Genomic DNA, 27,800 nt, shown 5'->3' on the forward strand with positions numbered 1-27,800 from the left:
ATCCAAACTGTTCACAAAAATTTCCCATTTCATACTTAGCTTTCTTGGCGTTTTTAAGCTGCTGTCTGATCATCTTTTGACCGATGCACATCTTAATGCCAAGTTTTTTGACAGTTGAAAACAAATCACCATAAGTTAAGTTTTCAAAATCGATGAGACCAGTGTCAGTACTGATCAATTCATCTTTGACTTTGTGAACAGATAATGAAGGCAATCTGTCAATGAACTTTTCTTTCCAATAAGGTTTTTGACTATCAGGTCTAACCATGACACGAGAAAGAAAAACATCTTGATACCATCTATAGTCAGACATAATAGGGCATCGAAGATTGTTCCAATAATCAGAAATTCAGGAAGTGATATTGGAAGGAGTTCCGACAAAATGTTTGATAATTGTATAGATCAGGGAGTTAACACCATCAGGTTCACCCATGCCAATTTTCTCATCGAAAATGGGTAGTCCTTCTTCATCACTCTTTACTGCTTTCCTGATCTGATCTCTTCGATCTTCAGTGAGATAATTATCCCACCAATTTCTAAGAGTACCAGAAAACCCAGTAGCAAGTAAATCCACAATATCAGCTTGGCTTTTATTGTGATTCGTGAGATAGGCATTAGTAACCATGGACATATGATTCATCTTATTGAGCAGTTCTTGCTAAGACAAACCATCAATATTCCACTCATACAATTTATCAGCAGACGCAGAGAATTGGGATTGGAGAAACCTTTCCTCGAATTGTAAATCAGGAGGAGTCGGTTTGGAATAAAAATTCTTTGTAAGATTGAAGGGTTTAGATCCGTCATAGATCCTTTGGAGTTTTGGCTCCATTTCAATCTTTCCAAAGTTTTGTTCAAGAATTATGATGTCAGAATCAGTGGATTCTTGAGAAGAAGTTTTAGAATCAGAAGAAGAAACTTTTTTGATAACAAAATTTTGTCCAGAAGAACTGGTATGAGCAGTAGTCAATTCAGAAAGCAATTTGTTGACTTTCTCAAGGTTCATTTGAGAAGTTGTTTTCAAACCAGAAGGTTTTGACAAATCAGGAAGAGAAATTAGGGGTTTTTCAATCTTTGGAGGAGCTGAGGAAACTTTTGGATCAGAAGAGAGATAGGGGAGTTTCTCTTCGATACGGTCCAATTGTTGTCCTAAAATATGCAAAGATTGAGCACAAAAATTATTTTGTTCGATAATTCTCCTATCGTTATTAATAGGATCCTTATCATGAGTTTTGAAAGGGGAACATTTGACAACCATTTTGTTGACATCAAGAAGAGTATTTTCAAGAGGAGGATGAGAAGATTTGATGACAGATTTATCTTCTTTGACAAAATTCTTTTTGACGACATTCATAACATTATCGACAGGAAAATGTTTTTGAAGATAATCAAAAAATAAAATATGTTTTTGGGACTCAATCATCATCTCAGTCCATTTGACTTTGATGAGATCTTGTTCCTTGGAAGAATATTTGGCACGAAAAAGCATGCCGAAGAGCACGATTTGCTTTTGACAAGAAATCTTTTGACAAAGCAGGCCAATCAATGACAGAAAAGAAATCTTTGATTGGAGAGGTAGAGGTGATAACATTACACTGATGAGGAGCAGTGGGAAGAGGAGCATCAAAATCAGAAGCAGAAGGAGAAGTAGATCTACCTTCGTCATCCGTTAGGGGATGATTTCTAGTAGAGTAAAAAGCAAAAGAAACTTGGGAATCAGTAGAAATTCCTTTGAGTTTCAAATCAGGGTTAACAGGGCAAAGAGGAGGAGAGGCGTTAAGTGACTTGTCCACATCTTTATCACGACGACGAAATCCTTCTGAGGTTGTTGAACCCGTAAAAGAATTCCTTCATTCGTTAACCAACAGAGGCCTTTCATACAGCGGACGTTCAATCCTGCTGGAAAGTCCTAAATCAGAAAAATTGATTTTGACAAATCCATCCATATATTGTTGGATGTAATCAAGATTAGAGGCATCATTAACTACTCGAGAAGGTTTTACAATACCTTCCAAAAGCCACTCGTTGGGGAGGTCAATCTCATCCCAGCGAATCATTTTTGGAGTTTTGATTTTTGCATTCTGAGTAGAACTTTGAATTAACAAAGTTGATTCACCTGAATTCTTGATTACAGCTTGTGGATCTAGATTTGTCTTCATCAATTTATAATAAACACGATAGATGATAGCAAGGGGTCTGCTACCTTATTCATGTTATAACCAGAAGACAGAATATTAAGCGTCAAAGCTTTTAAAATATGCAAATCAGACAAAGCAAGAGAAATGTTGGGGAAGACATCAAAATGGACAGGACCAACAAACAAGGAAGATTGAATCATTCCAAGTATACTGGTCTTAAAATCAAGAAATCTTGCGTCACGCAAGCAAAGCAAAACAGAAGCATTAATACCAAGTCGAGTCAATGGCTTGACTGCAACTTGAACACAACCAACATGCAAAAACTTATAACCTTTAGCAAGAGAGTCGTTAATGAACCTCTTGTTGAACAGGGTTATAGTTTGATCTTTGCCGGTAATAGCAAAGGTTTGTTCGACAGTTTTGACAGAAAATTGAGATTTAAAAGAAGATTTGAACCAAGAAGTAGTGTAAACATCCTTAGCGTCCAGCTTAGGGATGTTCCATTTATCAAAACATAAATTATTATCAGATTCAACAGAAAAATTTTCAAAGTTAACCACGTCCGGTGGCAAACTGGAATTAGAGCTGACAGAAGAATTAGATCTCCACATTTTGACACACAAACTAAACTCAAAATTACACACTAGGTAAAGTCTTAAAGGATCTCATCCTAGGTACTCACTCACTGGGTAAACTTCCTAAGGATCTCCTTCCTAGACGCTAGGTTTATCCACACATACCCTTGGCCGCGAAACAGCGCTACACATACCCTTGACGCCCTAGACGCCAAACCCAGGCTTAAGCGGGACTTACAGGTACCTCGACAACTGTAGTAACGGGGTGATAGGCAAACTGCACTGACGGGGTGGTAGGCAAACTGCACTGACGGGGTGGTGGACTACCAACCAACAGCTAGGATCTCGACACAGAAAAAGGTTAACAGGGGGTAAGCAAAGAGGAGAAGAGCAAGACAATACTCAAGGGGCAAAAAGGAGAGCAGGGTGTACATCAAGCAGCAAAGAGATCGCAACTCTTAGGGCTCTGATACCAAGACGAGGGGGGGTGGAAGCGCAGTCTGCATATAGATCCAAGGTGTAGGGGAGAGGGATGTACGTGCATTTAATGATAATTAAAAAAAGCAGATAGAACTGTCCAAGAAGGCGGTATGATAGTTGATAAATCAAAGATATAAAAGACAGGAGATAAGATAAACAAATCTTGATAAAAGTTCGTTAAAGAACTTAAAATCGTTACAGATTAAAGATAGGCTTACAAAAGAAAGCGTTAGTGCTTACTGAAGTAAGAGACAGATGACAAGGGAATGGCAAGAAGATTTCTGAGGAAGAGCTCTAGAGACTCTGAATAACCTCTAGAAAAACTGCTGCCTTACAATGGGGGAGGGGAGCCCGTTATATAGGCTGATTACAAAGCATAAAACAAAATACAATCAATTACAAAATAGTAAAAGCTTGCGCCGCGTCAGTGCGGTCACATGTGAACAGTAGTGGCACGTTTGATGCCAATCTTGAACAGTGAAAGTCGCCTGATTGAACAGTAGCTGTCGGCACTGTAGTGTCGCAGACAAAACATGAACAGTGAAGTTGAACAGTGCATTTGAACAGTAATCCTGAACAGTGTCGTCCGGACAATGAACAGTAAAAAGTGAACAGTGATTTTGCATAGTAACTTTGAAGACAATCTGAACAGTGACCCGTTTGAAATCACCAAACTTCTTTTGCTGTCGTTTATGGACAGTGAACTGAAAACGACCCGTCAGTGGAAAGGTTCCAGTTCTTTTTCTTGAGGACCTTGTTGTCGTTAGGGACCAACATAGCAACCGTCAGAGGTCTTTTACATATCTTCAATCCCTGGATAAGGATAGTATTCTTGAGTATCCTCATAGTAGGGATTCTGGAGGGGATTTAGGAGAGACTTCTTCTGGGACGATGCGGACTTTTCGTCTTCTTCGTCGTTGTCAGAATCATCATCAAGGGTAGCAAGAAGGGCTTTAATCTTCTCTTCTTTGAAAGAAGATTTCTTCTTGGAAGAACTGGATGAGGGGGTAGAAGCAGGAGAAACTTCTTTTTCTTCTTTTGGAGAAGAAAATATATTGGGGGTGACAAGGAGAGGGGGTTTAGCCATTAGTGGCTGGGCCTTGAGGGCCTGAGACATGCCTTTGACAGAGAGGACAATGTTATCAGTTAGTGAGCATTTATCCCACCATTTGATAAACCATTGTCGTTGAATCTTGTCATCAGACAGGTGGTAATTCCATTTCAGAATCCATGGAATTTTGTATTTATTGACAAAATAAAGAATAGTTGGAAACTTGGCACCATAAGAATCAACTTTGTAGCTGTTCTTAAATAGTTGGAAAGCTTCAACTAGCTGGAGGGAAAGGATATCAGGAATCAAACCAAATTGGTTCCACCATCTGGCAAACCAAAGGGGGAAGATACCGGTAAAATTCTTATCGAAATTAACAAACCAAGAATGATCAAAGACAGAAGTTTGGTAAAGTAAAAATTTAAACCAGGCATCGACATAATCATAATAGGTACAAGGAATCGAAAATCCGTTAAGGGATCTCGTGACAGAGGGATGGTTGCCCCATTCCTTTTTAGATATAATCCGTTTGAAATAGACACTATGATAAAGTATCTTATTTGGATTAAGCCTGTCAGGAATAGACTTGAAAGAGACAGAATCAGTCTGCTTTAAAACAGCAGAATAAAAAGCCTAATTTTTCTGCGAATGTTCAGGAATCCAATGAAAATTTGGAGGAAGATATATATATATATATATATATATATATATATAATAGCACGTGAAGGGCCGTACGTTGGAGGAATTTGGAGAAGAAAATTGATGTTTGGCAACAGGTTTGTCTTATTCATTTATATTCCCGTTTTGGTTTTGGAATAGCTTATCTTGATTTAAGTTTATATTCCTATTCTTGTTTAAGAATAGGTTACCTTGATTTAAGCTTATATTCCTATTCTAGTTTAGGAATAGGCTATTCTGGTTTAAATTCCAAGTTTGGTTTTGATTGGTTATGAGAATAAGGTAATTCTTATTCTAAATTATTACATTTTGGGGATACTCTATCCCGGATAAGAAGAAAAGGAAAAAACAAAAAGGAAGAAAAAATCCCACCATGGTGGTCACAATGCGATCGGGAAGCACTGCAATTCGATAGTCACGAACGGAAATAGCCAACCATGTTGGTCCATTGGTCCAGCCTAATCCGAAACCGGTCATTCACGCCGGCCAGATTGATCCAATAGATCCAATTATCAGCATCAACCCTGTTGATCCCATAGTTCAACCGGTCATTCACGCCGGCCAGATTGATCCAATAGATCTAGTTATCAGCATCAACCTTGTTGATCCCATAGTTCAACAGGGATCAGTTCAACACAACACACCTCCCCGTCAACCGGAAATGGGAGATCCTGAACACTTTGCGGCAATGGCAGCGCAAATCGAAGCCCTAACACGGCAAAACGCAGTCTCATCGTGAGAAAACCCGTGGTAGGCGGGACGAAGAAGAGCACATCAGCCGTGTTAGTACTCATAATCATCCAAGAGGAGGACACCAAGAAGACAACTTCAAGTAGCATGCAAGCCGAAAGGAGGAAAATCGGGTGAATGATAGCAAAATCAGTGGTACCCAAGATAGAGATGACGAACTCATCCGAAGGATGGCAGAGTTTGACAAGAGGTTCACCAACCTGGAGATGGAGCGGAAGAATAAAGGGAAGGACACCTTTGTGGAGAAGATGTTGCAGGGAACCGGTTCACCTTTTTCCCCACGTGTGGACGAATACCGGTTGCCTGAAAAATTCAAGGCTCCTCCTATGATGAGTTATAAGGGGGTTGGAGATCCAATCGAACACTTGGAAGATTTTCGGTCACATGTGCGCCTCCTTGGTATCCCAGATGAGGTGGCTTGTAGGGTCTTCCCTTAACTAAGTTTATGACTTCACGGATCCGAAAGAAACCACTGTCCTATTTGCTGACTCTGAAGCAGCGCAGTGATGAAACCTTGAAGCAATTCATAACTCGGTTCAACCTAGAGAAGACAGAAATTGAAGAACCCTCAGATGACCTAATATACTCAGCGATTTATCATGGACTCTTGACCAAAGAGCCAGTGATGAGGAAGATGGCGTGAAAATCACCGAGCAATCTACAGGAATTGATGAGCAAGGTACAAGAGTTCATCGATGAGGAAGATGGCGTGGAAATCACCGAGCAATCTACAGGAATTGATGAGCAAGGTACAAGAGTTCATCGATGAGGCTGATGTTCTAGAGGTGATAGATAGCACGAGACATCCGAGACAAGAAGAAGATATAAAGAAGGGGACCCGTAAGGTAGTGGAGAAACATAAACCTTCAAAGAAGAAGTACCAGGACTATGATTTCACGCCTCTCAATGCTAAGATGTCAGAGGTGTTGATGGAGATCAAAAAAGATCCAGAGTTTGTCCGGCCACCAAAGATACCGGGCAATCCTCCAGAGAAGAAAAAGGATCGATATTGTGATTTTCATGAGGCTAGAGGTCACTATACCAAAGGATGTATAGCCCTGAGGCTATTGATAGAAAAATTTATCAAGAATGGTAAGTTGATTCAATTCTTGGGGGGTCGGAGGGATCAACCAAGGAATAACCAGGACCGCCATGCTCGGGAATACCATCCACGGGATCACCCACGCCAAGATGGAAGAGGCTGGGAGAACCATCCCCGGGAAGATGAACCCCAGGAGCATGGTAACAGAGGAAGAGAAAGGAGTCGGAGCCGACAACGCGGAGATTTGAGACACCAGGATGTGATAGGTGAGATTTGGATGATAGCTGGAGGATTCACCGGTAGAGGAAAGACTAACTCCACAAGGAAGACTACTTCCAGGATCGGGTGAAGCAGTGACAGGAAATAGCAAGGAACGCGAAGCATCTGAAGAAGTACTATCAGTAGTACACCTAGAGTTTGGTTTATTTATGCTTTTATGCTTTTATTATTTGATTGTCTTTCAATAATAAATTTGATTTGAATAAAGAGTAATGCTGATTTAAGCATCGGAGTGTCCTCAGTCCTCCGAAGACCCCTTTTGACAATTACTCTTTGGTAGACATGACAAGGAGAAAACCTTGGACAAAAACATGGAGCTATTTCGAGGTGAAAGGGGAGCAAAGGTTCATTCCCGGAGACAATGAGAAAACCTTGGACAAAAACAAGGAGCTACCCCAAGGCAAAAGGGGAGCAAAGGTTAGTCCGTTGAAAGATTCATATATCATGGTTGTAGATTATTCTGCAGGTTAAAGCTTAGTTTGTCAAGCGGGATTCAATGAAGAACCGGGTAAATCACCCCTGGATATTTCAAAGAAGAATCGGGTATATCACTCCCAGATATTTTAAAGAAGAACCAGGTATATCACTCCCGAATAGTTGAAAGAAGAACCGGGTATATCACCCCCGGATATTTCAAAGAAGAACCGGGTATATCACCCCTGGATATGTCAAGGAAGAACCAGATATTTCACCACCGAAGACAAGGAGGAAACCTTGGATAAAAACAAGAATAGGGAGACAACCCTCTAACACAAGGACAAGGAGAAAACCTTGAGCAAAAACAAGAATAGGGAGATAACCCTCTAAAACAAGGACGAGGAGAAAACCTTAGGCAAAAACAAGAACAATGAGAAAACCTTGGGCAAAAACAAGAATAGAGAGACAACCTTTTAAAACAAGGACAAGGAGACAACTTTGGGCAAAAACTATTAACGGGAGACAACCCGGTCAAAAAACAAGAAGACTCATTCCCGGCAACAAGGAGAAAACCTTGCGTAAAAACAATCAACGGGAAACAACCCGGTAAAAAATAAGGAATCACCCCAAGGTGAATCAGGAATAAAGGTTAGTCTGTTGAAAGACTTGTGAATTATTGTTTGAAGATTATTATGCAGGTTCGGAGCCTAGTTTCTCAAAACGAGCATTGGAGAGATGATCGGGCATGATCCCCGAGTATCTCAAGGATATAACAGGCTTAGCCCCCGGGCAAAGGAAATAGTTGGGGGGTACTCTCGGCAACCATGAGACAAGGAGACAACCTTGGGCTAAAAACAAGCAACATGAGACAATTCAGTCATAAAACAAGGAATCACCCCCAAGACAAGCGAGGAACAAAGGCTAGTTTGTTGAAAGACTTACAAATTACTGCTTAAAGTTTATTGTGCAGGTGTGGATTATTTTGGCGACTTAAAGAGGGACCCGGGCATGATCCCTAGGTATTTCGAAACTAGGACGGGTTTAACCCTGGGCAAAGGATAGAGCTGGGAGTACTCCGGGGAACTCAGACGATGCCAAAAACAAAGCTGAAAAGCTCCAACTGACGAGCTCAAAGCACACTCACAAGGGAGACACGAGTCTCGGACAAGGTCAAACAATAAGCCGCCAAAAGGCTTTGACTAAATTCCCATTACCCAAGTACCTTGGCTAAGGGAATTGGGGGGTAACTGTTGGGAATAAATTCACACTACAAGTCCATCAAATTCTGGGCCCAATGGCCAAGCTTAGGCCCACGAAGATATTAATTAATAAGCAAGGCCTATTAATTAAATAGACTGATATATTCCAATTAGGATAATATTGGAATAAAGACGTCCTACTTATCTCTACAAGATGACTATTCAAGATTATCTCTACATGATATCGGTTGAATGTTTATCTCTACATGATAGCTGTTGAGTTATATCTCAACTCTAGACTCTCAAACCAATTCAAATAAGAAGATCCAGTCCAAGTCTACTTCAGCTCCCCAAGCCTTTAAATAGGCCCCTACACAAGGTACTAAAACATCTTGAATCCTGAAATATCCACACACATATTATTGAGCGTATTGTGACTTTGGCGTCGGAGTGTCCCCGGTAATATTGCCTTTTTTGTAGTGATTTGGAGCGCACGACGACTATTGAAGATCCCGAAGAAAGCGTATTTATTGTGTTGAAAACTGTTCTAACCAAATATTTATAAGATAAAATGTTTACTCATATTATATCCTCAAAGGTTTCAACACTTTGAAGTCATGCTCAATTAACAAGGTTGATGGATCAAAAAATTATGCGGCCCACAATCTTAATTAATATGAATTACTTCCCATCCTGTAAATGGACCCATCTCCCCCTACACTAATTGTCTTTTCAAATTACTCAGATTATGGGCTGAATTCCCCTAAACATACTTTAATGAATTTTATTATTATTCTTTTTTCTTTTCTTTAAAAAAAAAAAAAAAACCTAGTAATGTAGTTCATGTCAAGATGCTGAGTGCACTAAAAAAAGGCTCACTAGTGTTTTTAAAAATCAAAGTAAAGGGAGGGTTTGGTGAAGGATTTCGGTCGGTGGGTCACCTTCATCAACACAACAAAACCAACCAACCAACCAACCAACCCCAACGGCCCTTTTAATTCGACACACCATGTCCACCTTTTCTTTCTTTCTTTCTTTTGTCTTGTCTGACCTCACCCTTTCTCCATAGCAATACTCCACCTCATCTATTTAGATCTACATATTATTATTCCCATTAAAATAGAATAAAAAAAAAATGTTCTAAATGTGTGGGTGCCTGGTAGACTCCGTCAAACACAGAGTCGTTCGATCTTATAATTCTTTAACCAAAAGGTCGAGGAGAGGGCTACCGTGATAGCGGTATTTGATGCAATTTGAGAACAAATCGTTGAAGAGTGCAATAAGACGATCAATGGAAATCTCTAATCCTGTTTCCTTCGACAAAACAACATATTCTATGATAACTTTGAAAAAAAAAAAGAGAGAATCGTTCCTGCTTTATTGCCCAAGCAACCAAAATTCTCAGATACGAGAATCATGTTGGAAAGAAAATAGGTGTGTCCGGCCTGTAACTACTTTACAAAAGTCACAAGTTTTGTATTTTTGGTTTTAAATAGTTTGAAAATGTGAAATATTTTTATCAAAAGTCACTGTCTCACATCATTCATGATGGTTATTTCTCAATACAATGCTTCAAATATGGATGGATGGTCATGTGACATAGGTGATGTGATCAAAGGAAACAATCATAGGGCTTTTCCATGATATTGCATTTTAATTTAAATATGTTAAATCAAAAGTTTAAGAACCGTTGCTAGTATCGATTATTTGCAATAGTCTTTAATAATATATTATAGATTTCAGCTACTTCTTGAGTGACAAATGGCCTTTTTTAAAAATAATAATAATAATGTTATTCTTCACACTCATTTATTACACTTAATTATTACATACATATTTTCAGTAACTTTTTTTAAGTTACTGACATAAAAAAAAAAAAAAAAAAAAAAAAAAAAAAAAAATCACTTAGAACATTTCCACATTATCAAATGTTTAATAATAGTTAAATCTGATTATTATGGGTGCTTTTTCCTCTCCAATAGAATTAGGCAACTTAACTTTTTTTTTTTAATTTTTTTTATTTATTGTGAACAGTAAATAAGCTGATTAACCTTTTTCGCTATTCAAACTATAAATTTTGTTTATTATTTTTTTTTTCTCTCACTTTCCTTCTTTTACTCTCTCTCCTCTTTCTTTCACTCTCTTCCACACAAAATAATATTTAAAGAAAATAAAGAGTGGAATAGAAAATCTGTTGGAGTATATAAAAAAATGTGTAGTACTTAAAGTAAAAATTTGTACTTTTTTTATAGCTATTTTGCCAACTTCTATCGGAAATGCTCTTAAAAATACCAACTCAACTGACATAAAATGAGTAATGCTATTCTTTACCATCATTTCACAGTGATTTTACACTGATTGATATCATATATTTTGAATAATTTTTTTATTAATCACTTTATAAAAATAAAATAAAATAACTTAAAACAAATCACCACACAAACCACCTATATAAAATAGATTTAAATAGCTTACTCCAATTTCTTCTTTATATGAAAACAACCGTTCTATCCCAAAATTGCATTCATAGAAGTTATAGAACAGAAAGAAGAAACAGGAGTTGGCGTACCCCAAACGCTCAACCCTCCCACGTCACACCCTCTCCACCAATTTCACGGCAATGGTTCCACACTTTCTCAGCCCAGTCTCCCTCTACGGCATATACCTCCGCCGCGCTTTCACCGCCTCCGGCCTCTCATCACAGAGCATCGACGTGGACAGCGAAACCACCATCCATTTCTGGGGTCCCACCCAAACCACCCAAAAACCCTCGCTTGTTCTAATCCACGGCTTCGGTCCCATAGCGCTCTGGCAGTGGCGCCAGCAGGTCCAGTTCTTCTCCCCTCACTTCAACGTCTACGTCCCTGACCTCGTCTTCTTCGGCGGCTCCACCACCAGTTCGTCGGAGAGAGCCGAGACCTTTCAGGCGGCTTCGGTCGGAAAACTGCTCGAGATCTTGGGAGTGAAAAGATATTTCGTGGTGGGAACGAGCTACGGCGGGATTGTGGCCTACCAGGTGGCGAGGATGTGGCCGGAGAGAGTTGAAAAGGCGGTCATCGCGAGCTCCGGGGTTAATATGAGACGGAGAGATAACGAGGCGTTGATGAAGAGAGCAAAGTTGGAGAAGATTGAGGAGCTTATGTTGCCCGTCACGGCGAGTCAGTTACGGACGTTGATGGGTTTGTCCGTTTCCATGCGTTTCAACATCGTTCCCGACTTTTTTCTCAACGACATGGTGCAGGTAAATATCTTTCTTTGTTGACAAATACCCATGAAACACCTCACACGGTTGTGGCACCTCACCGGCGTGGTGGGTAGCACTACTCCCAATGGACTTAATTTTGTTTTAGGGTTAATATATTGAGAATAAAAACTCTCAATTTTACTATTTTTATTTGGATGAAGATAAATAGCTTAGCACGCCGGCAAAAATATTTTTTTGTTTTTTTAATTAAAATATTTTTTTAAAAAAAATTTCTTGCATGACATGCTCGCGTGCTCTGAATCACGGCTTTTTTTTATTTTGATGCAAACTATTTTTCCCATGAGAAAGAAAAATACTAAAATACCCTCAATTTTTTTTGTTTCTTTTTTCATTTTTTAATGTGATATTAAGATTAAATTTAGAATTATATAAAAGTTGTATGAGTATACATGTCATTTCATATATTTTAACGTTAAATCCTAACTAAAGAGATAGGTTCGTTGTGAATAAATATTACTTTAAAAGTCACCCTCTTCATCAGTTTTTTCTTCCAAATTTTTCACTAGACTTCTTCTGTCACGTCAACCAGTTGCCAAATCACTCACAATCACGTCATTATATTATGTAAAATTACAATTATATCATTTAAAAAAAAATACACACACTTGAAGGTGGAGGCCGGTGTCCACCAGGCATCAGCCATCTAGAGAGATTGCCTCCACCCATTCCACAAAGAAGGGGCGGAGCTTCCACCCACCTCCTTTGTTAATCCACAGAGCACTCCACAAAGTAGGAGTTGTAGAATTGTGTGAAAGTACGCATCCACCCACTCCCTTACTGTAAGGTTGGTGGAAGTTTGTGGAGGTGGAGGCCTCCACCACCTCATGGATGAGGGGCCTTCACCACATCAAGTTTTTTCCTAGTTTTTTTATTTTTTTATTTTATGGTAATTTTATTATTGTTGAGTACATAATTGTAATTTTACAGAGTATGTGTGGTTACAACTTACACGTAACTTAGCAATTAGCTTATTAATAATAATAATAATAATAATAAAAAGCTGACAGAGTGATTTTGAAAGCAATGAAACTACGAATTGATTATTTCTTTGTTTTTAGCAAAAAAAGTGACTTTTAAACCGGTAAAAAACAATTTTCTTTCCCTTTCTTATTATGATTTCATTTTGCTTTTGTTTTCCAAGGGATACGTTTTCAACATTATTGGCCAAAGTTAAATCATTAGACTAATCTAGTAGTTAGGTAAAGAATAGTTGAAATGTTCGAGGTTTACCCATAACACACTATAATTATTCTAAAGTATTTTAAATTGAAAAATGTTATGTGCTCTCTTAATGTTCTTCTGGTGTCTTCTAAGTCTTAGGTGGATATTATTTTTTAAAAATCAAGTAAGAGAAATAAGTGATTTTCTTTTTTGTTTTTTAAAAAAATAATATCCACCAAGTACTATGATGACACTAGGAGAACATAAAGAGAGCACCTAACATTTCCCTTTGAAATTTACGTATGCATTTATATAGTATAATCTCCAATCCATTTGACGTGTAACGGAATTTTCCTTGATATTGAAAAAACAAATGCTTAAATAAAAAAAGTTAAAAATGAAAAAAAGCTCATTGAATTTTTAACATTTTCAAATTGATAAGTGTGACATTTAGATATATCAAACTACCATTTTATAGAAAATTAGCTTCGGCTCATGGGCCACTCCCAAAGGGTTCGGGGTGGCTTGCTGGCCACCTCCTTCATTTGGGTGGCCGAACCACTTCTAACCTTAGATTTTTTTTTTTTTCTTCAAAAAAATTAATAATTAAAAAGGAAAATTTTGAATTTTTTTTTTTTTTTTAATTGCCAAAGTGAGGGTGTTTTCAAAAGATTTTGATCAAAATTTTGTTTTTCCATCCATTCTGACAGTCAACACTAACAAATAGGCATTTTTTTTCCCCACAAAATAATAGTTTGATATATCCAAGTGTTACATATAACAGTTGATATAATTTTTTTTTGAAAATGACTGATTGTTCAGGGTGCTTAATGCTTTTAACCCTTAAACAAATAAAAGATCAAACAAATTAAGGAAAACTTCACTTAAACCCTCATATACTTTTATTTTGTAATCTTTCCTTCAAAGTTTAAAAACTCTCAATTAAGTATATTTAACTTAATTTCAATTTTCCATTTCCATATAACAATATAGTTATTTGACAAAGATGATGACAGATGGATATTTGATTTGGATGCAGAAATTGTACTCAGAAAACAGGAAGGAAAAGATTGAACTTTTGAAGGGACTAACCCTTGGGAGAGATGACACACCAAACGTGCATCCTCTTAAGCAGGTACCTTTTAATTTATGAACATAAAACAACACATATAAATATTTGTACAAGAATTCTTTTTCAGATTTGAGGCAATATATTACCATAATTATTTGTACCTCCATTTGTCCTATAGGAGGTCTTGATAATATGGGGAGACCGTGACCAGATATTTCCCTTGGAGATGGCTACCGAACTCAAGGAGTATGTGCTCCTTTTCCCTCTCTCTTAATTTCAATTTTAGGTTCTGTGTTTGTACGACGAAAAATAATAATCAACAAAAAAATATTTTCCGCTTGATCGAAAAAAGGTTTTTTAATTTCCTTGAAATGATTTCTATTTTTGAAAACTGTAAACCATTTTTTGAGTTTGAGCTTCTCATTCTCAAATCGACGAACTCAATCGAGACGTTGTCGAGATCCCGCTGGGACTTCATTGGGCCACCAATGTGACTTAATTAAGACACCGCCGAAACTCGGTCAGAACTCGTCAAGACCTGGCTGAGCCACTGTCAAAATTTTTAATAAAAAACATTTTACATCGAAACAAACCGAGTAATTTTTACCTCAAATTTATATACCACAATTTATTTTGTTTTGGAGATTCTTCCAACCAATATGACAGGGTGAGAGTTTGTTGCATGGGTGCATGTTGCAGGCTTCTTGGGGAGAAGGCAAGATTAGAAGTGATAAAGAACACGTCACATGTTCCCCAGATTGAATGCTCTGGACAGTTCAACAACATTGTCGAAAATTTCTTAAGTGGGTCCTCATGATTGTTTTATTATATATTTAACGTAATCATGTTGGATTTAACGTAGCTAGACACCAAACATTCTTAATTTTGATAATATTATATGAAACAATGGATTTTGTGCGTGCTTCATGTATTCTCGATCTGCAATTCTGCATAGATCTATGTATGTGGTTGTCATTATTTTATATTAGTTGATTTAATATGTTTTAAGTAATTTTTTATACCAATTATTTAAAAAATTAGAGTGTTAAATTACATAAAATACGAAAATGAGCTAATAAATAAGTGTGAATAATAATATTATGTTTGTTTGTGTGATACATGCCAATTTTATCTGGACACTAGTGAGTAGTGATGATTTGGCATTTTCTAATTTGAATTTTGTATAAAGCCCTAGAGAACCCTAATTTCAAAAACCCTAGAGAGGGGGGTGGAAGAGAGAGAGAGAGAGAGAGAGAGGAAGGTGTTAGATAGGGAGAGAATTGAGTGAAGAGTTCAACAAAAAATACATTAATATATAAATTGGGACACTTTTTATTAGGGGTATCAAAAATTACTGGGAAACCGGAACCAGGAAACCAGGGACCCGATTCTGGTTCCGGTTTGGAAAAGCCAAAAACCGGGTACCTCGGTGCTGGTACCCAGTTTTTACCGGGTTACCAGAACTGGGTATATATATATATACTTTAGGTAATTAAATTAATATATATAAAAATCGGTTACCAGACCGGGTACAAACCGGATCGGCTAGTAACCGGGACCCCAGTTCCTTGTTCCGGTTTTCCAAAACCAAGAACCGGGTACCCCAGTTCGGTCCCCGATTTTGGCCAAAAACCAAGAAACCGAACCGGATTGACACCCCTAATTTTTATAGTAAAAACATTTAAGCTTGGGTCTTGTTAAGTATATTAACTATTTTTCTTTGTACTTATCAATGCATATTTATAACGAATATCCTTCTCACTTATGAGTATCTTTCACATTAACCTAATTCTTCATCGCGTATGAATCTTTTACACGATAGTCTTATTCGTAAACTAAAAGCTATCGGGTAAAGATATTGAACACGCCCGGCGTGCTTCAACAGTGAAGCACGCCGGACGTGATTTTTTTTATTATTATTATTTTATTATTTTAATTTTTTTGAAAAAAAAAAAAAAAAAAAAAATTTGAGCCTGGCGTGCTTCACTGTTGAAGCACGCCGGCGTAACTTGTATCACGACTCAAAGCTATCATACTCTTTTTACACTCACACAATAGTCCCACTCGTACACCAAGAGCCACTACACTTTTTAACCGAAGTGAAACTAAACACGTTAAACCAATACATTTGTATTAGCCGTGGAAACTAATCATGACTTTGATACCAATTATAAAGAAGAGAACTTGAGGAGTTCAACAAATAGTACATTAGTATACAAATTAAGACACCACTTCTAATCAAAATGCTTAAGTTAATGAACTTCGATCCACTTAAATATATCAACTACTGTATTTTTTTTTAATACTTTATCAATGTGTGACATAATACTAACAAATGCACTCACAACAAAAAATAATCCATATACCTTAGCTTGGAGTTTTGTTGGTTTCATTTTGTAGTTTTAACCTTGATTAATTTCATTTATTTTTTTTTGGTCTTTGATAATTTTATTATCATTTTTGGAGATAATTATAATTGAGAAATGCTAGGGCTTTGTTTGGCAAATGCCACACATGCCTGATACTATTCCTCACTTTTTTCATTTTCTCAATATTTTTTACTTTTTTACATCACATCAATTACTTTTTATTACTATTCAAATAAAAAAATCAATACAAAACAAAAATATTTTATACCAAATATTCTTACATTTTTACTTTTTTCATACCAAACATTCATTCTTTTGTTTTTCACATAAATCAATTTTTGCTAGGTTTTTCAAAACTTTAACAAAAGATTTAGTTGCAAAACGATATGTCACCGTCTCAGGGATGAAGTCGAAAAATTTTATGGGCAGAGTCCAGAGACCGAGGCATAAGCCAAAGCGTAAATTTTAATTTTTCATAAGTAAAAAAGAAAAAGAAAAAAGAGAGAATAAAGATATGGGTTGCAACCAGGCCCAAAGTTAAAGCCAATAAAGCATAAGAGGGAGTAGACATGTTGACACGTGAACTCCATGTCCGTGCACATGATCATGCTTCCTTCATTCTCATGTCATTCAAAGCATCGACTTATTGTACACGAATATTGCACAGACTATTTTCTCAAAAAAAAAAAAAAATACATATATATATATATATATATATATATATATATTGCATAGGCTATTATTACTACAAACCTTCATGGATAAAAAAGTCTTGATTGAAAACCTTTCATTTAGAAAAAACATAAACTAGAAGGAAAAAAAAAACTAAAGACAATTGAAACTTACACAAAGAATAAGCAACAACCTTAAGATGAGAACGTAGTCAGTACAAGTTGCGTCTTAAGATATGTGTTAGGGATAAAATATGTCCACCTATTTATATTTATCTATCATTTTGCTATTGTCCATTCATATGGTGACACGTGTCACCATTAGCTTATAAAAGGAGAAATGTCTTCTTTTTTCTAGGACTCTCTCTCATGTCTCTCTCTTTGGAGGAGACTCTTATTTCTCTATAACCTCTCCCACTCATTTTCATATATCTCACTTTATACACACAAATTATATGATATTAGAAGCATATTATCATTGTATATTTTTGTCTACACACAAGATGCTAACTAAAGCATCGGAGAGTCTTCGGCCCCAATCGAAGACCCTCTGACCGTGTTCTTATTTTACAGGAATACCATAGACGTACATGACTTTTACTCACAACCCAACCATAAAGAAATATCGCTAGCAAGTAGTAATGTGGACCAAAAATTGCATCAATAATATGAATGAAGCCTTATATAACATATGAACGAAGAAATATAATGCTACCATTTTTTTTTCATTTATTTGTTATTTGGAAAATTAAACCAACATACGAAAGTAATCTCTAAAAGTTTCAAATTTTAAGGTTATTGATTGTGAATTTGTGATTGTTTAGGATTAGAAAGGCAATGAGATGTATTATTGGATATTCAAGAAAGATAAAATTTAGTGGGTAGAGCCAAATCTCAAATAGGTAATCAATAGGTAGTTATGACTAAAAGTTGGGTTACTACAATTTTTAATAGGTAAGGCGGTAACGGCCAAAAGATATATTGGGAGGGACTATAGGGCTACAAAATTTTAGTGGGTAGCCAAAAAATTTTATTAGGCAAGACCAAAGAGTTTAATAGGTAGGGCCAAAAAATTAAAAATGAGTAGGGGCCATTTTTTTTTTTAATCTTTTCTGAGCTTGGGTAAGGCCAATTTGACTAAAAACTCAAATTTAACCCTACAATTTTTTTTTTTCCTTAAAGCATTGGGGGCGGCATATATGCGCAGGGGCAGGACTAGACTTTAAGGTTTGGGAGGGTAGAACTAACAAAAAAAAAAAAAAAAAATCGGGGGCAAAAAAAATGTTTTTAAGGATATATTTTTTTTTTTAAAAAAAAAAACAAAAAATTAGGGGGAGGATTTAAAATTTTGGGGGCTGTAAGATGATGAAATTGTGATATATCATTTTAGAATCAAATATTTTTTTTAAAAATTTGCAAAAACCAGTATTCCTCAGTATAATTCCATGCAAAATGGCGTGTTAAAGACGTGGCAAAAACTTTTCCAGTAATTTGGACAACTCAGAAAGGGAGAGTGGTTTTTTTTTTTTTTTCTTTTTTTGACATGTTCACATAAGAGAAAAATAGGGAATTGAAACTAGTGACTTCCGCTTCAAAAGGTGTGGAAAGAGTTTTTTATTTTTTATTTTTTCGTTAAGGACTGATTTCTAAACAAATGAAAACCAATGTTTTATTTTCGCCCTAAAATTTGCATATCAAGTGGAAACTCAACTTAGAAGATTTTTGAAAATAAAACGAAAATAAAACAAAACCCGTTATTAGTCAAATGAATCCAACGGTTTAAGCGGAGGAGGATTGAATGTTGTTCCCGTTAACCAATATCCTTCGGAGTTGGTAGCGAATTGGGAAGAGATATATATATATATATATATATATATATCCTTCGGAGTTGGTAGCGAATTGGGAAGAGATATATATATATATATATATATATATATATATATATATATATAAAGTCACGGCGTAAGTGAGTGTATTTTCCCGAGAAACAAGCAAAAAAAAAATTTAATATAAGTAGGGAGTTTCTTTATCTTGGTCCGTCTTTATAAGTCTGACCGAAGATAGAAGGGGAGGGGAGAAGAGGCTTGCAGCTTTCGGCGCTCTTTCGTACACTTTCCCTCCTTCCAGATTTAGCTGCCCTTTTTCTTTCTCTAACTATATATAAATATAAATAAATAAATAACTCTTACTAATATCCATTTCTACGACATTTTTTAATCTATTTATATAAAAGAGTGTATATGGTTTCTGAACAACACCAGAGGGAACTGCTTTTCTCAGCTTCATTCTCACTGAATCCACCAAATCTACCGCCATTTCTTCAACTCCACAGCTCAGAAAAACAGCCTCTTGGACCTTGGTTATCAGGTAACTTCTTTTAAGCCTCTCGTTTTGTGTTGCATTCCCAAATTTTCTACTCGCAGATCTTTCTTTTTTTCTTTTTTGGGTCGGATTCTGCTGAGGAAATCGCGGTGATTCGATCTTAAAATGGTAGATCAAGAGGGTGTGTATATCATTTTCTTTTCAAAAAAGATGAAACTTTTTGTGGGTTTCTCATTGCGAAGCATTTTGGATGGTCTTTCTCGTGAATTGATTTTTGAGGAATTCATTTGTTAAAGTAGTTTGATTTAACTATTTCATCAATTACGACTAATGGCCTAAGATATTTTATTTTAATTTTTAATTTTTTAGTTTTTTTTTTTGGGTCTGGGGAGATGTAGCTCATCTTTATTGATCACTGGATGTTCTAAGTTTTGTGATATAGGTAAGCTCGAACTGATAATGAGTGATAACACTACATTAAGGAGTTGAGACTTCTGGCAAAACTTTACTCTGCATCTTCTATGCTGTCTATTGTGATTGAAAATATGGGCTCATTCTGCAGCAGAAACCGTCACTACAATGGAGCTGATACTGAAGAGAATGCACAGGTGAGTTATACTCAGTAAAATACGTGCTCTTTTATGCCCTTCTACTAATCGATGGTAGAGCAATTTTTATGTGGTATATAGACTTCATTTTGATTGTAATGTATGATTTTCAGGATGCAGAAATCGAAAGGCGAATTGAGCAAGAAACAAAAGCTGAAAAGCATATCCAGAAACTTCTACTACTTGGTACACCTATCTTAAACAGTATTTCTTATTATCTCTGTTGTTTTGCATCCACTAAAATCATCTATTTGGTAGTTGAAGCATGTCGAGATTGAAAAACTCGAATTCTAAGGATTGACGGCAACACATGGCATCATGCATAGTTTTTTCTTGTGGTGCTTTGCAAAAGTTAGATAGAGAAATAACAAATATGATTTTGTTGAGTGTCACCTGTCTTCTACAAAAAATGTGTACAATGCAAATTCCATTTCAAGTTTCATGATTAAGTAGTAGTTAAAAACCTTCCCAATGTCACCCTCTCGCGAAGGCGAAAAAATCTTAAGATTAAGGATAATCCTGGATTTTGTGATTGCATGGTTATTACAGCTTAATCTGTAATGCCTTTTAACATCTTGTTGACCTTTATTCCGTTCTTAATCCGATGAGTATCTACTGAAGTCCCATTTTCTTATTCGGGGACATTATTTGTTGATTGCTATTTGACTAGGGTCCTTTGGCGACAGATAGAGTTAGAGTTTATAAAAGTGTTATTGTGACTAGATGACTAATTACATATTTATTAGTTAATATGCTTCTTCTCATAGGATAAGGGAAAACCAAAAGTAGTGATATTTGCTAGCAACAATTAATATTCATACAGTTTTCCTTTTCCTTGTTTTGACCAGAATGTGACTTCCTTTTGTAGCTTTGGTGGTCAAGGTTGTGAATGCTTGGGTAGCTTCTGATTTTTGTTACTTATGTGTGATTGCCTTCCTTCACCCTTCTCTGTGCATCTAGGTCTAGGAGCTAATATCTTCTTCATCAATATAGTGATTGACGATATTTATTGGTTTATTATGTACCTGAGTTGCTAATTTCTAGGGCTCACCTTTCTTTTTTTCCACCATTGGAGTGGCCTAGTGTTCAAGCTTATTGCTTATATGCATAAAAACTTTTCCCTCTAGTTTTAAGTCTCCACATTAGGGGCTTAGGCATAAACACGTATTACGGGTTGTACTTCTTGTTGCTTTTTGGCTGATCCAAATGATGTGATCAATCTTTTGTTGTTAAGGTGCTGGAGAGTCTGGGAAGTCCACAATTTTTAAGCAGGCAAGATATTTTACAAGTCCCTCTTCCAAAGCGTATCCTCGTCTTTACTTGAGACACTAATATTTACACTAGAGTGCATGATCTGTGTGCAGATAAAACTTTTGTTTCAAACTGGCTTTGATGAGGCAGAGCTAAAGAGCTACATCTCAGTCATCCATGCCAATGTGTATCAGACTATAAAAGTATGCAATACTTGAAAGGGTGTGTTGGTTATTTCCCTTTCTGCATGTTACAAAGAGTATCTAGGCCAGCTGCTTCTAGTAAATAATATATTTTTCTTGAGCTTAGACGAGTCTTAGCCCTTGTTATGCCAAGGGAATCGGATAAATTTCAATCATTGTATTCATTGCATGCTGAATGTTATTGAATAGATACTGCATGATGGATCAAAGGAGTTGGCTCAGAATGACACAGATTCCTCGAAGTATGTTTTATCAAGTGAAAATAAGGTTTGAGTTCACACTTTGACTGCCTATTTTGTTGCCTTTGTGTGGTTTGATCGTTCAATATAGTGACAATAGTGCAAAAATGAAATCTGGTTCGAAAGTCTTAACATAATTTATTTTTTAAGTGAAAACCTTGTTCATCCCTCAATCTTGTTTTGGAAATGCTAGGCTTGTCAATTCAGTAGAACTTGCATTTTGTATCAGGCAATTGGCGAGAAACTATCAGAAATTGGAGGTAGATTGGATTGTCCACGTCTCACTAAAGAGCTTGCATACGAGATAGAGACTCTATGGAGAGATGCCGCAATTCAGGTAGCTGTTGCTTCTAATATGCTGATTGCTCTACACTTAAAAAATAATAATAAAATAAAATAAAACTTATCAAAATATGCTGATTGCTCTACAGCAGTCTCATTTTTTTATCCAGTTATTCAGTGCTTGTCTTGTCTTATTTTGATTAAGCTTTTCAGTCATTTTTTCCTTTTTATTTCCCTTTTTTAATTCTAAATGAAGCATGCTAAGTGTTTCTTTTACCCTGTAAACATAGGAAACGTCTGCTCGTGGTAATGAGCTCCAAGTTCCAGAGTGTGCCCATTATTTCATGGATAATTTGCAAAGACTGGCTGATCCAAATTATGTTCCTACAAAGGTACCTAATCTCCCTAATATTTCTTTATCACAAAAGGGTTTAAGTGCATAACATAACATTATGTTGTTAGTATCAGAATGTAAGGAAATGCCACATGCAGTAAAAAGGAGCTTACAGAAAATAATGTCACAATGATAATATCTGGACCTCTTGTGTATTTTCTAGTGTACTTCCTCCATTATGGAACAGAGTTTCTAGATATATCTCTCTACTACTTGCTCTAAGTCGTTCATTATATAGTCTTCAAGGTTTTTTTAAGACATTTTAACCAAAATTTTATCTGCACATGCTGTGATGCTGCTGTGGAGAATTGCTGCTGAGCTTTCTTATCTTCTTTCAGCTGTGTTGAAGGGATGTTTTAGAGCATTTTAAGTACCTTTATATGTCTTTTCTCAAGTTTGGATTGCTTATTAATTAATCTAATGTTATTTATCCACCAATAAAAATAAAACACTAAGCAGCTTCAATGAGCTCCCTTTCTGTTTTTGGCATGTGTCCGCTTTGCAGCCTTTTTTTTGGCCTTTGTTTTCAAATGGAAACTGCTTATCGTCTACCACTAGGACATTCCGGCAGAGAGTGTCTGTTACAAAAGCTATCTTGTACGACCACCCGATCCCCCAAACTTTGTATATATATCTCATGGCGTGCATCACATTATAGCATCTCTATATAATTAGTTATATTAGTTAAGTAGAAAGTATATGTTTGAACGAGTTTCTTAGGGTATTTTGGTATTGCAGGAAGATGTTCTCTATGCCAGAGTTCGTACAACTGGAGTTGTAGAGATTCAGTTCAGGTGAATATTCTTTGTGAAGTGTAAGATGACTTTCCATTATAAGGAAAATGTGGCTACTTTTCTTTTATCTGCAGCATGCTTTGGTGCTTTGTCCTTCTCTTCCTGAAGTCAGGAGCTGAACTGCATTTTTGACACTATTATGTGAATCCAAATGAAAAGGAGAAAATGCATTCACGCTTCATGTGCTGCTGCTAATTCATTTATTCTGCACATGTCCCACTTGTGGTGCTATTAATAACAACTTGCGGGTATTCCTTGCTTTATGGGTTAAGTAGGAGTTTGCAACAGTAGAGAAGCTTATTAATTCATACATGAGCATGATCTACGTAAAAATCTAATGTAGAATCTTGAGATGGGATATAAGAATCGACATGTAACTTCTCTATTAATATTGTTTTTATACCAATAAGATAAGATGATTATTTGTGGCCAGATTGCAACATTTGGCCCACTGGGCACTCAAAATGAGAAACAAGTCATCTCAACATAGCCTTTTTCCCTTTACCCAACTACTTGGAATTGACTCAGTAAATCCATTTTTGCCTTACAGCTCTGCCCACAGACAAATTTAGGGTTATGGGCACAAAGGCTGTATCCGCTGAAAACTCAAAATAAGAGACAACTTTACTCATGGCATTCCTCGTCACTTTGATTTACTAGCTTCTTGTTCTGCCTTATAATTCCATGGTGCAGATGACCAAATTGTGCTATTTGACTCTCTTATCTTTTCCTCAACTGCTTATAACTTTATTATCTCTACTTATCTTAATCTTTCTTGTCTTGCCATGGCTCTCGACTTTTTTATATAATTTATAAACAAATTCAGATCCACTGCTGACGAGGAATGGTGTCTATATATGGCAGCACAAAAAGATTATATATGACATAATCTATATAGGACTTATAACTTATAAACAAATTCAGATCCACTGCTGCGAAATGGTGTCTTATTTATGACATAATCTATGTACATACTAAATATTATTGTTTGTAAAGCAACCTATATCTATGTTTAAAAGCATGAATGTCCAGAACTCATGTTTTTTATTTTTATTTTGTTTAACAATACAATGAAGTTATCAACGACTCAATATTGGCAATCATTTTGGCAGCCCTGTTGGAGAAAATAAGAAAAGTGGTGAAGTATATAGACTCTTTGATGTTGGAGGCCAGAGAAATGAGAGGAGGAAATGGATTCATCTATTTGAAGGTGTTACAGCTGTAATTTTTTGTGTTGCCATTAGCGAGTAAGTTAACTGTTGCATTAATTTATCATCATATGCATCGAGCATGATGGCAATTAAGCCTGTCTCTGATTAACCTTAGTTTCGCCATTGAGGGTTCCCATTTGAACTGAACTGGTTTATCTCTCATTTTGCTTTTAGAGTTCTATTTGCTATTTTAAGGCCTCATTAATTGTTCGGATGATCTATATTAAAATTAGTACTTAAGTTGTGTGATTATATTACGACTAAGTTCACATAATAACCGCCATGAGGGCAGTAATTTCCAGTAGCAAAGGTTGTTCTATGTCTGGTGTTCCATTAGTTGGGGTGGCAAAGACAACCAAAATGAAGGTCTCAGAAATTTTGTCAGTTAAGACTCTGATTGGCACAATTGCCCACTTCTATCTCATAACATATAAGATGATAGCATTATAATAAATGTGTAAAGCTGAAGAAGGCTTAAACTGACACTTGTGTTTCAGGTATGATCAAACACTCTTTGAGGATGAAAACAGGAACAGAATGATGGAGACCAAGGAACTCCTTGAGTGGGTCCTGAAGCAACCTTGTTTCAAGGTTTTCTTTGATACCCCTTCTGTAATGTATCTTTGTACACGTACACATATCCATATGTACATGAATACATATATTGTGGAGAGTTCTTTTCCAACATATTCTCTCTCTCTCTCTCTCTCTCTCTCTCTCTCTAAATATGACTTGTTCTGAGCTTTATGTTTTGGACAATTAAGATTTATTTTACCAACTTATGCCTTTTTCTTTTTCAACCTTTCTGGGTGCAGAAAACATCCTTCATGCTGTTTCTAAACAAGTTCGATATATTTGAGAAGAAGGTTCTAAAAGTGAGAGTCAGTAAAACACTGCAAAATTAATGATTGTTGAAAAAAAAAACTTTGCATTTGTATGGATCTTTGATGTTCTACATTCTGTAGGTGCCACTAAACGTATGCGAATGGTTCAAGGATTACCAGCCGGTATCAACGGGAAAACAAGAGATTGAGCATGCATATGAGTAAGCATTTACATCTTCCTGCCCTTTATGCATGGGATAAAAGGAAGACTATTTAACCATTCTAAATCATCTGGCTTTCAGGTTTGTGAAGAAAAAATTCGAGGAGTTGTATTTTCAGAGCACTGCTCCTGATTGTGTAGACCGGGTGTTCAAGATCTATAGGACCACTGCCCTTGATCAGAAGCTTGTGAAGAAGACTTTCAAGCTTGTAGATGAGACTTTGAGACGGAGAAATCTCTTTGAGGCTGGCTTATTATGACCACACAGCAAGATCTTAGGCAAAAAAAAAAAGAAAAGAAAGTGTTTGTTGATTGAACAACTTCATCAGATTTTGGGCATTAAGGTCAAGTGTACTAAATAGTAAATATCAACTCGATTTTTGATATCAGCATTTAATTACAATTATATTCTGTTCAATTTATGGACCAAGAAAAGCTTTTAAGCTATTTAATGTTCTAGAATCATGGTTAAAAGGAAAAAAATGCAATGTTCACTACAACTTTGCTTCCTATTATTATTATTATTTCATGAAAAATGTGAAAGGAAAAAAAAAAACGTTTTTCTCATGAGCTAATGACTTCTTTTTCTTTGACTGACTTTTCTTTTCTTTATCATTACATGATCGAACTAGATTGGCAAAGGGCAATAATATTTTAACTGTATTCGGAAAATTTGAGGCGAAAGAAAGACCTGTTTCATATATCATATATGTCGTGGACAGTAAAGTAATTCTACACAGTAGGGGTTGATTATTGAAATTAATGTTCTGTTTATTATTATTATTATTATTATTATTATTGACATGTCCTTACACAGAAAGAGGAAGAGGGGAGGGAAATTTGATCTACTGACCTCTGTAAAATTTTTGTTTTTTGTTTTGTAGAATTTGAATCATTTTCAGGTCATTTACGAGCTGATCTTTGTTAATATGAAGGCAAAATTATTAAAAAAATATATAAAATAACAATTTTACCCTTATATTAACAAGAACAGGCTCTTTCCGGCCCACTTGCACCGGAGAATTCCTGTCCATTTAGTTTCATATCACATCAATACATTCTTTTAAATAACAAACAAAAAATAATTTTCAAAACACGTTAATGAAAACAGCCATTTTCAGGTTGGACTTTTAGTGCACCAAACGTATACGCTGTTTCTCTCCAATTCAAAGAAGACTAATTCAAGTAATGGTTTTGTTTGTTTTTGGTTGTTTTTTTCTTCTAATTGAACGAAGGAAAATGCTACATGGAAGCGGCTGCTTTTTTTTTTATGGGGGAAGGGGGGGGAAGTCCACATAACTCCCTCAAACTACCACTCAATTGAGAATGTTCCCCCCCAAACTACCAAAAATTGTCAATGTTCCCCCAATGACGAAATTACCCTTAGTAAATTTTTTTTTTTTAAAAAAACTAAAACTTCTAGAAAAAACCTAAAACTAACAAAAAAAAAAAAATCCAAACGTTGGCCATTTTTTTTAATCAATTTAAAAAAAAAAAAATCAATTTTACGTTTAAAAAAAATAAAATTTTTGTTTAATAAAATGAAATTTTTTGTTTTTTATAACTAAATAGAAAAATAGTTTTTTTTTTAAATAAAAATTTCCGTTTTAAAAAAAAAAAAATTTAAAAATTTTTGTTTAAAAAAAAATGTTTTTTTAAAAAAATATTATTTTTAAATTAAAATTTTTTGTTTTTTAAAAAAATCATTTTTTTATTTATAAGGGTATTTTTGTCTTATTGAGAAATCTATAGGAGTATTTTTGTCTTATTGCTAATCTTATAGGGGACATTGACAATATTTTGGTAGTTTGAAGGGGATATTGTCACAATTGAAAGTTTGGGAGGGACATTGTCAATTGGGTGGTAGTTTGAGAGGGATATGTGGACTTTACCTTTTTTTTTTTTGATATATCCGCACAAGAGGGGGAGGGAAATTTGAACTAGTGACTTCCGCTTTATCAGGTGTGGTCCTAACCGATTGAAATACTTCTTGGAAACGGAAGAGGCTTTTTCACCTTTGATTCGAATGGGGAATATAATGGGAGGCCCTATGAGAATGCTTCCAAAAATAATATGAGAAGCGGCTTAATTAGCTAAATCATGTGCACGATAATTGGCACATCTAAACACTTTCAAAATATTCATGTAATGATTAAGATTAAACACCGTTCATGATTGGTAGATGCCTAGGGCCTGAACAAAGAATAAGAACAAAAGAAATATATATACACTTTCTAATCAAAAAATGTAAGTGTTTCCTTAAATCTAGTTGAGTCATAGTTTGATCCGACCATATCAGTATATG

At 35.8% G+C, this 27,800-nt stretch overlaps 2 protein-coding genes and 1 non-coding gene across 6 annotated transcripts; 2 read left to right on the forward strand and 1 right to left on the reverse strand.

Annotated features, from left to right (window-relative positions):
- The first annotated feature begins 11,063 nt into the window (after positions 1-11,063).
- LOC132184678 (uncharacterized) lies at positions 11,064-15,032 on the forward strand. The gene is made up of 4 exons (XM_059598399.2): positions 11,064-11,850; positions 14,075-14,170; positions 14,286-14,353; positions 14,807-15,032. The coding sequence occupies exons 1-4, from the start codon at positions 11,230-11,232 to the stop codon at positions 14,922-14,924; spliced, it is 903 nt and encodes a 300-aa protein (XP_059454382.2). The 5' UTR covers positions 11,064-11,229; the 3' UTR covers positions 14,925-15,032.
- Positions 15,033-16,986: 1,954 nt separating this feature from the next.
- Positions 16,987-17,097, reverse strand: LOC132185984 (small nucleolar RNA snoR100). The gene has a single exon (XR_009440669.1). It is a non-coding gene; the product is annotated as a small nucleolar RNA snoR100 (small nucleolar RNA).
- A 2,106-nt stretch (positions 17,098-19,203) lies between these two features.
- On the forward strand, positions 19,204-25,913 carry LOC132184309 (G protein alpha subunit 1). 4 transcript variants are annotated; one of them, XM_059597891.2, is made up of 14 exons: positions 19,206-19,514; positions 19,899-20,077; positions 20,191-20,263; positions 21,312-21,349; positions 21,442-21,531; positions 21,721-21,798; positions 22,000-22,107; positions 22,343-22,444; positions 23,185-23,240; positions 24,353-24,487; positions 24,949-25,042; positions 25,267-25,326; positions 25,417-25,496; positions 25,578-25,913. In XM_059597891.2, exons 2-14 carry the CDS (start codon positions 19,991-19,993, stop codon positions 25,753-25,755), a joined length of 1,179 nt encoding a protein of 392 aa, XP_059453874.1. In that variant the 5' UTR covers positions 19,206-19,514; positions 19,899-19,990; the 3' UTR covers positions 25,756-25,913. The 4 variants fall into 4 exon arrangements, with proteins under 4 accessions (XP_088374278.1, XP_088374279.1, XP_059453874.1 ...); XM_088518151.1 differs by having other exon boundaries at positions 19,912-20,077; XM_088518152.1 differs by lacking the exon at positions 25,267-25,326 and having other exon boundaries at positions 19,204-19,514.
- The last annotated feature ends 1,887 nt before the right edge of the window (positions 25,914-27,800 follow it).

The sequence above is a fragment of the Corylus avellana genome, chromosome 7, assembly GCF_965113065.1.
Source record: "Corylus avellana chromosome 7, dhCorAvel1.hap1.2, whole genome shotgun sequence".
Lineage (NCBI taxonomy): Eukaryota > Viridiplantae > Streptophyta > Magnoliopsida > Fagales > Betulaceae > Corylus > Corylus avellana.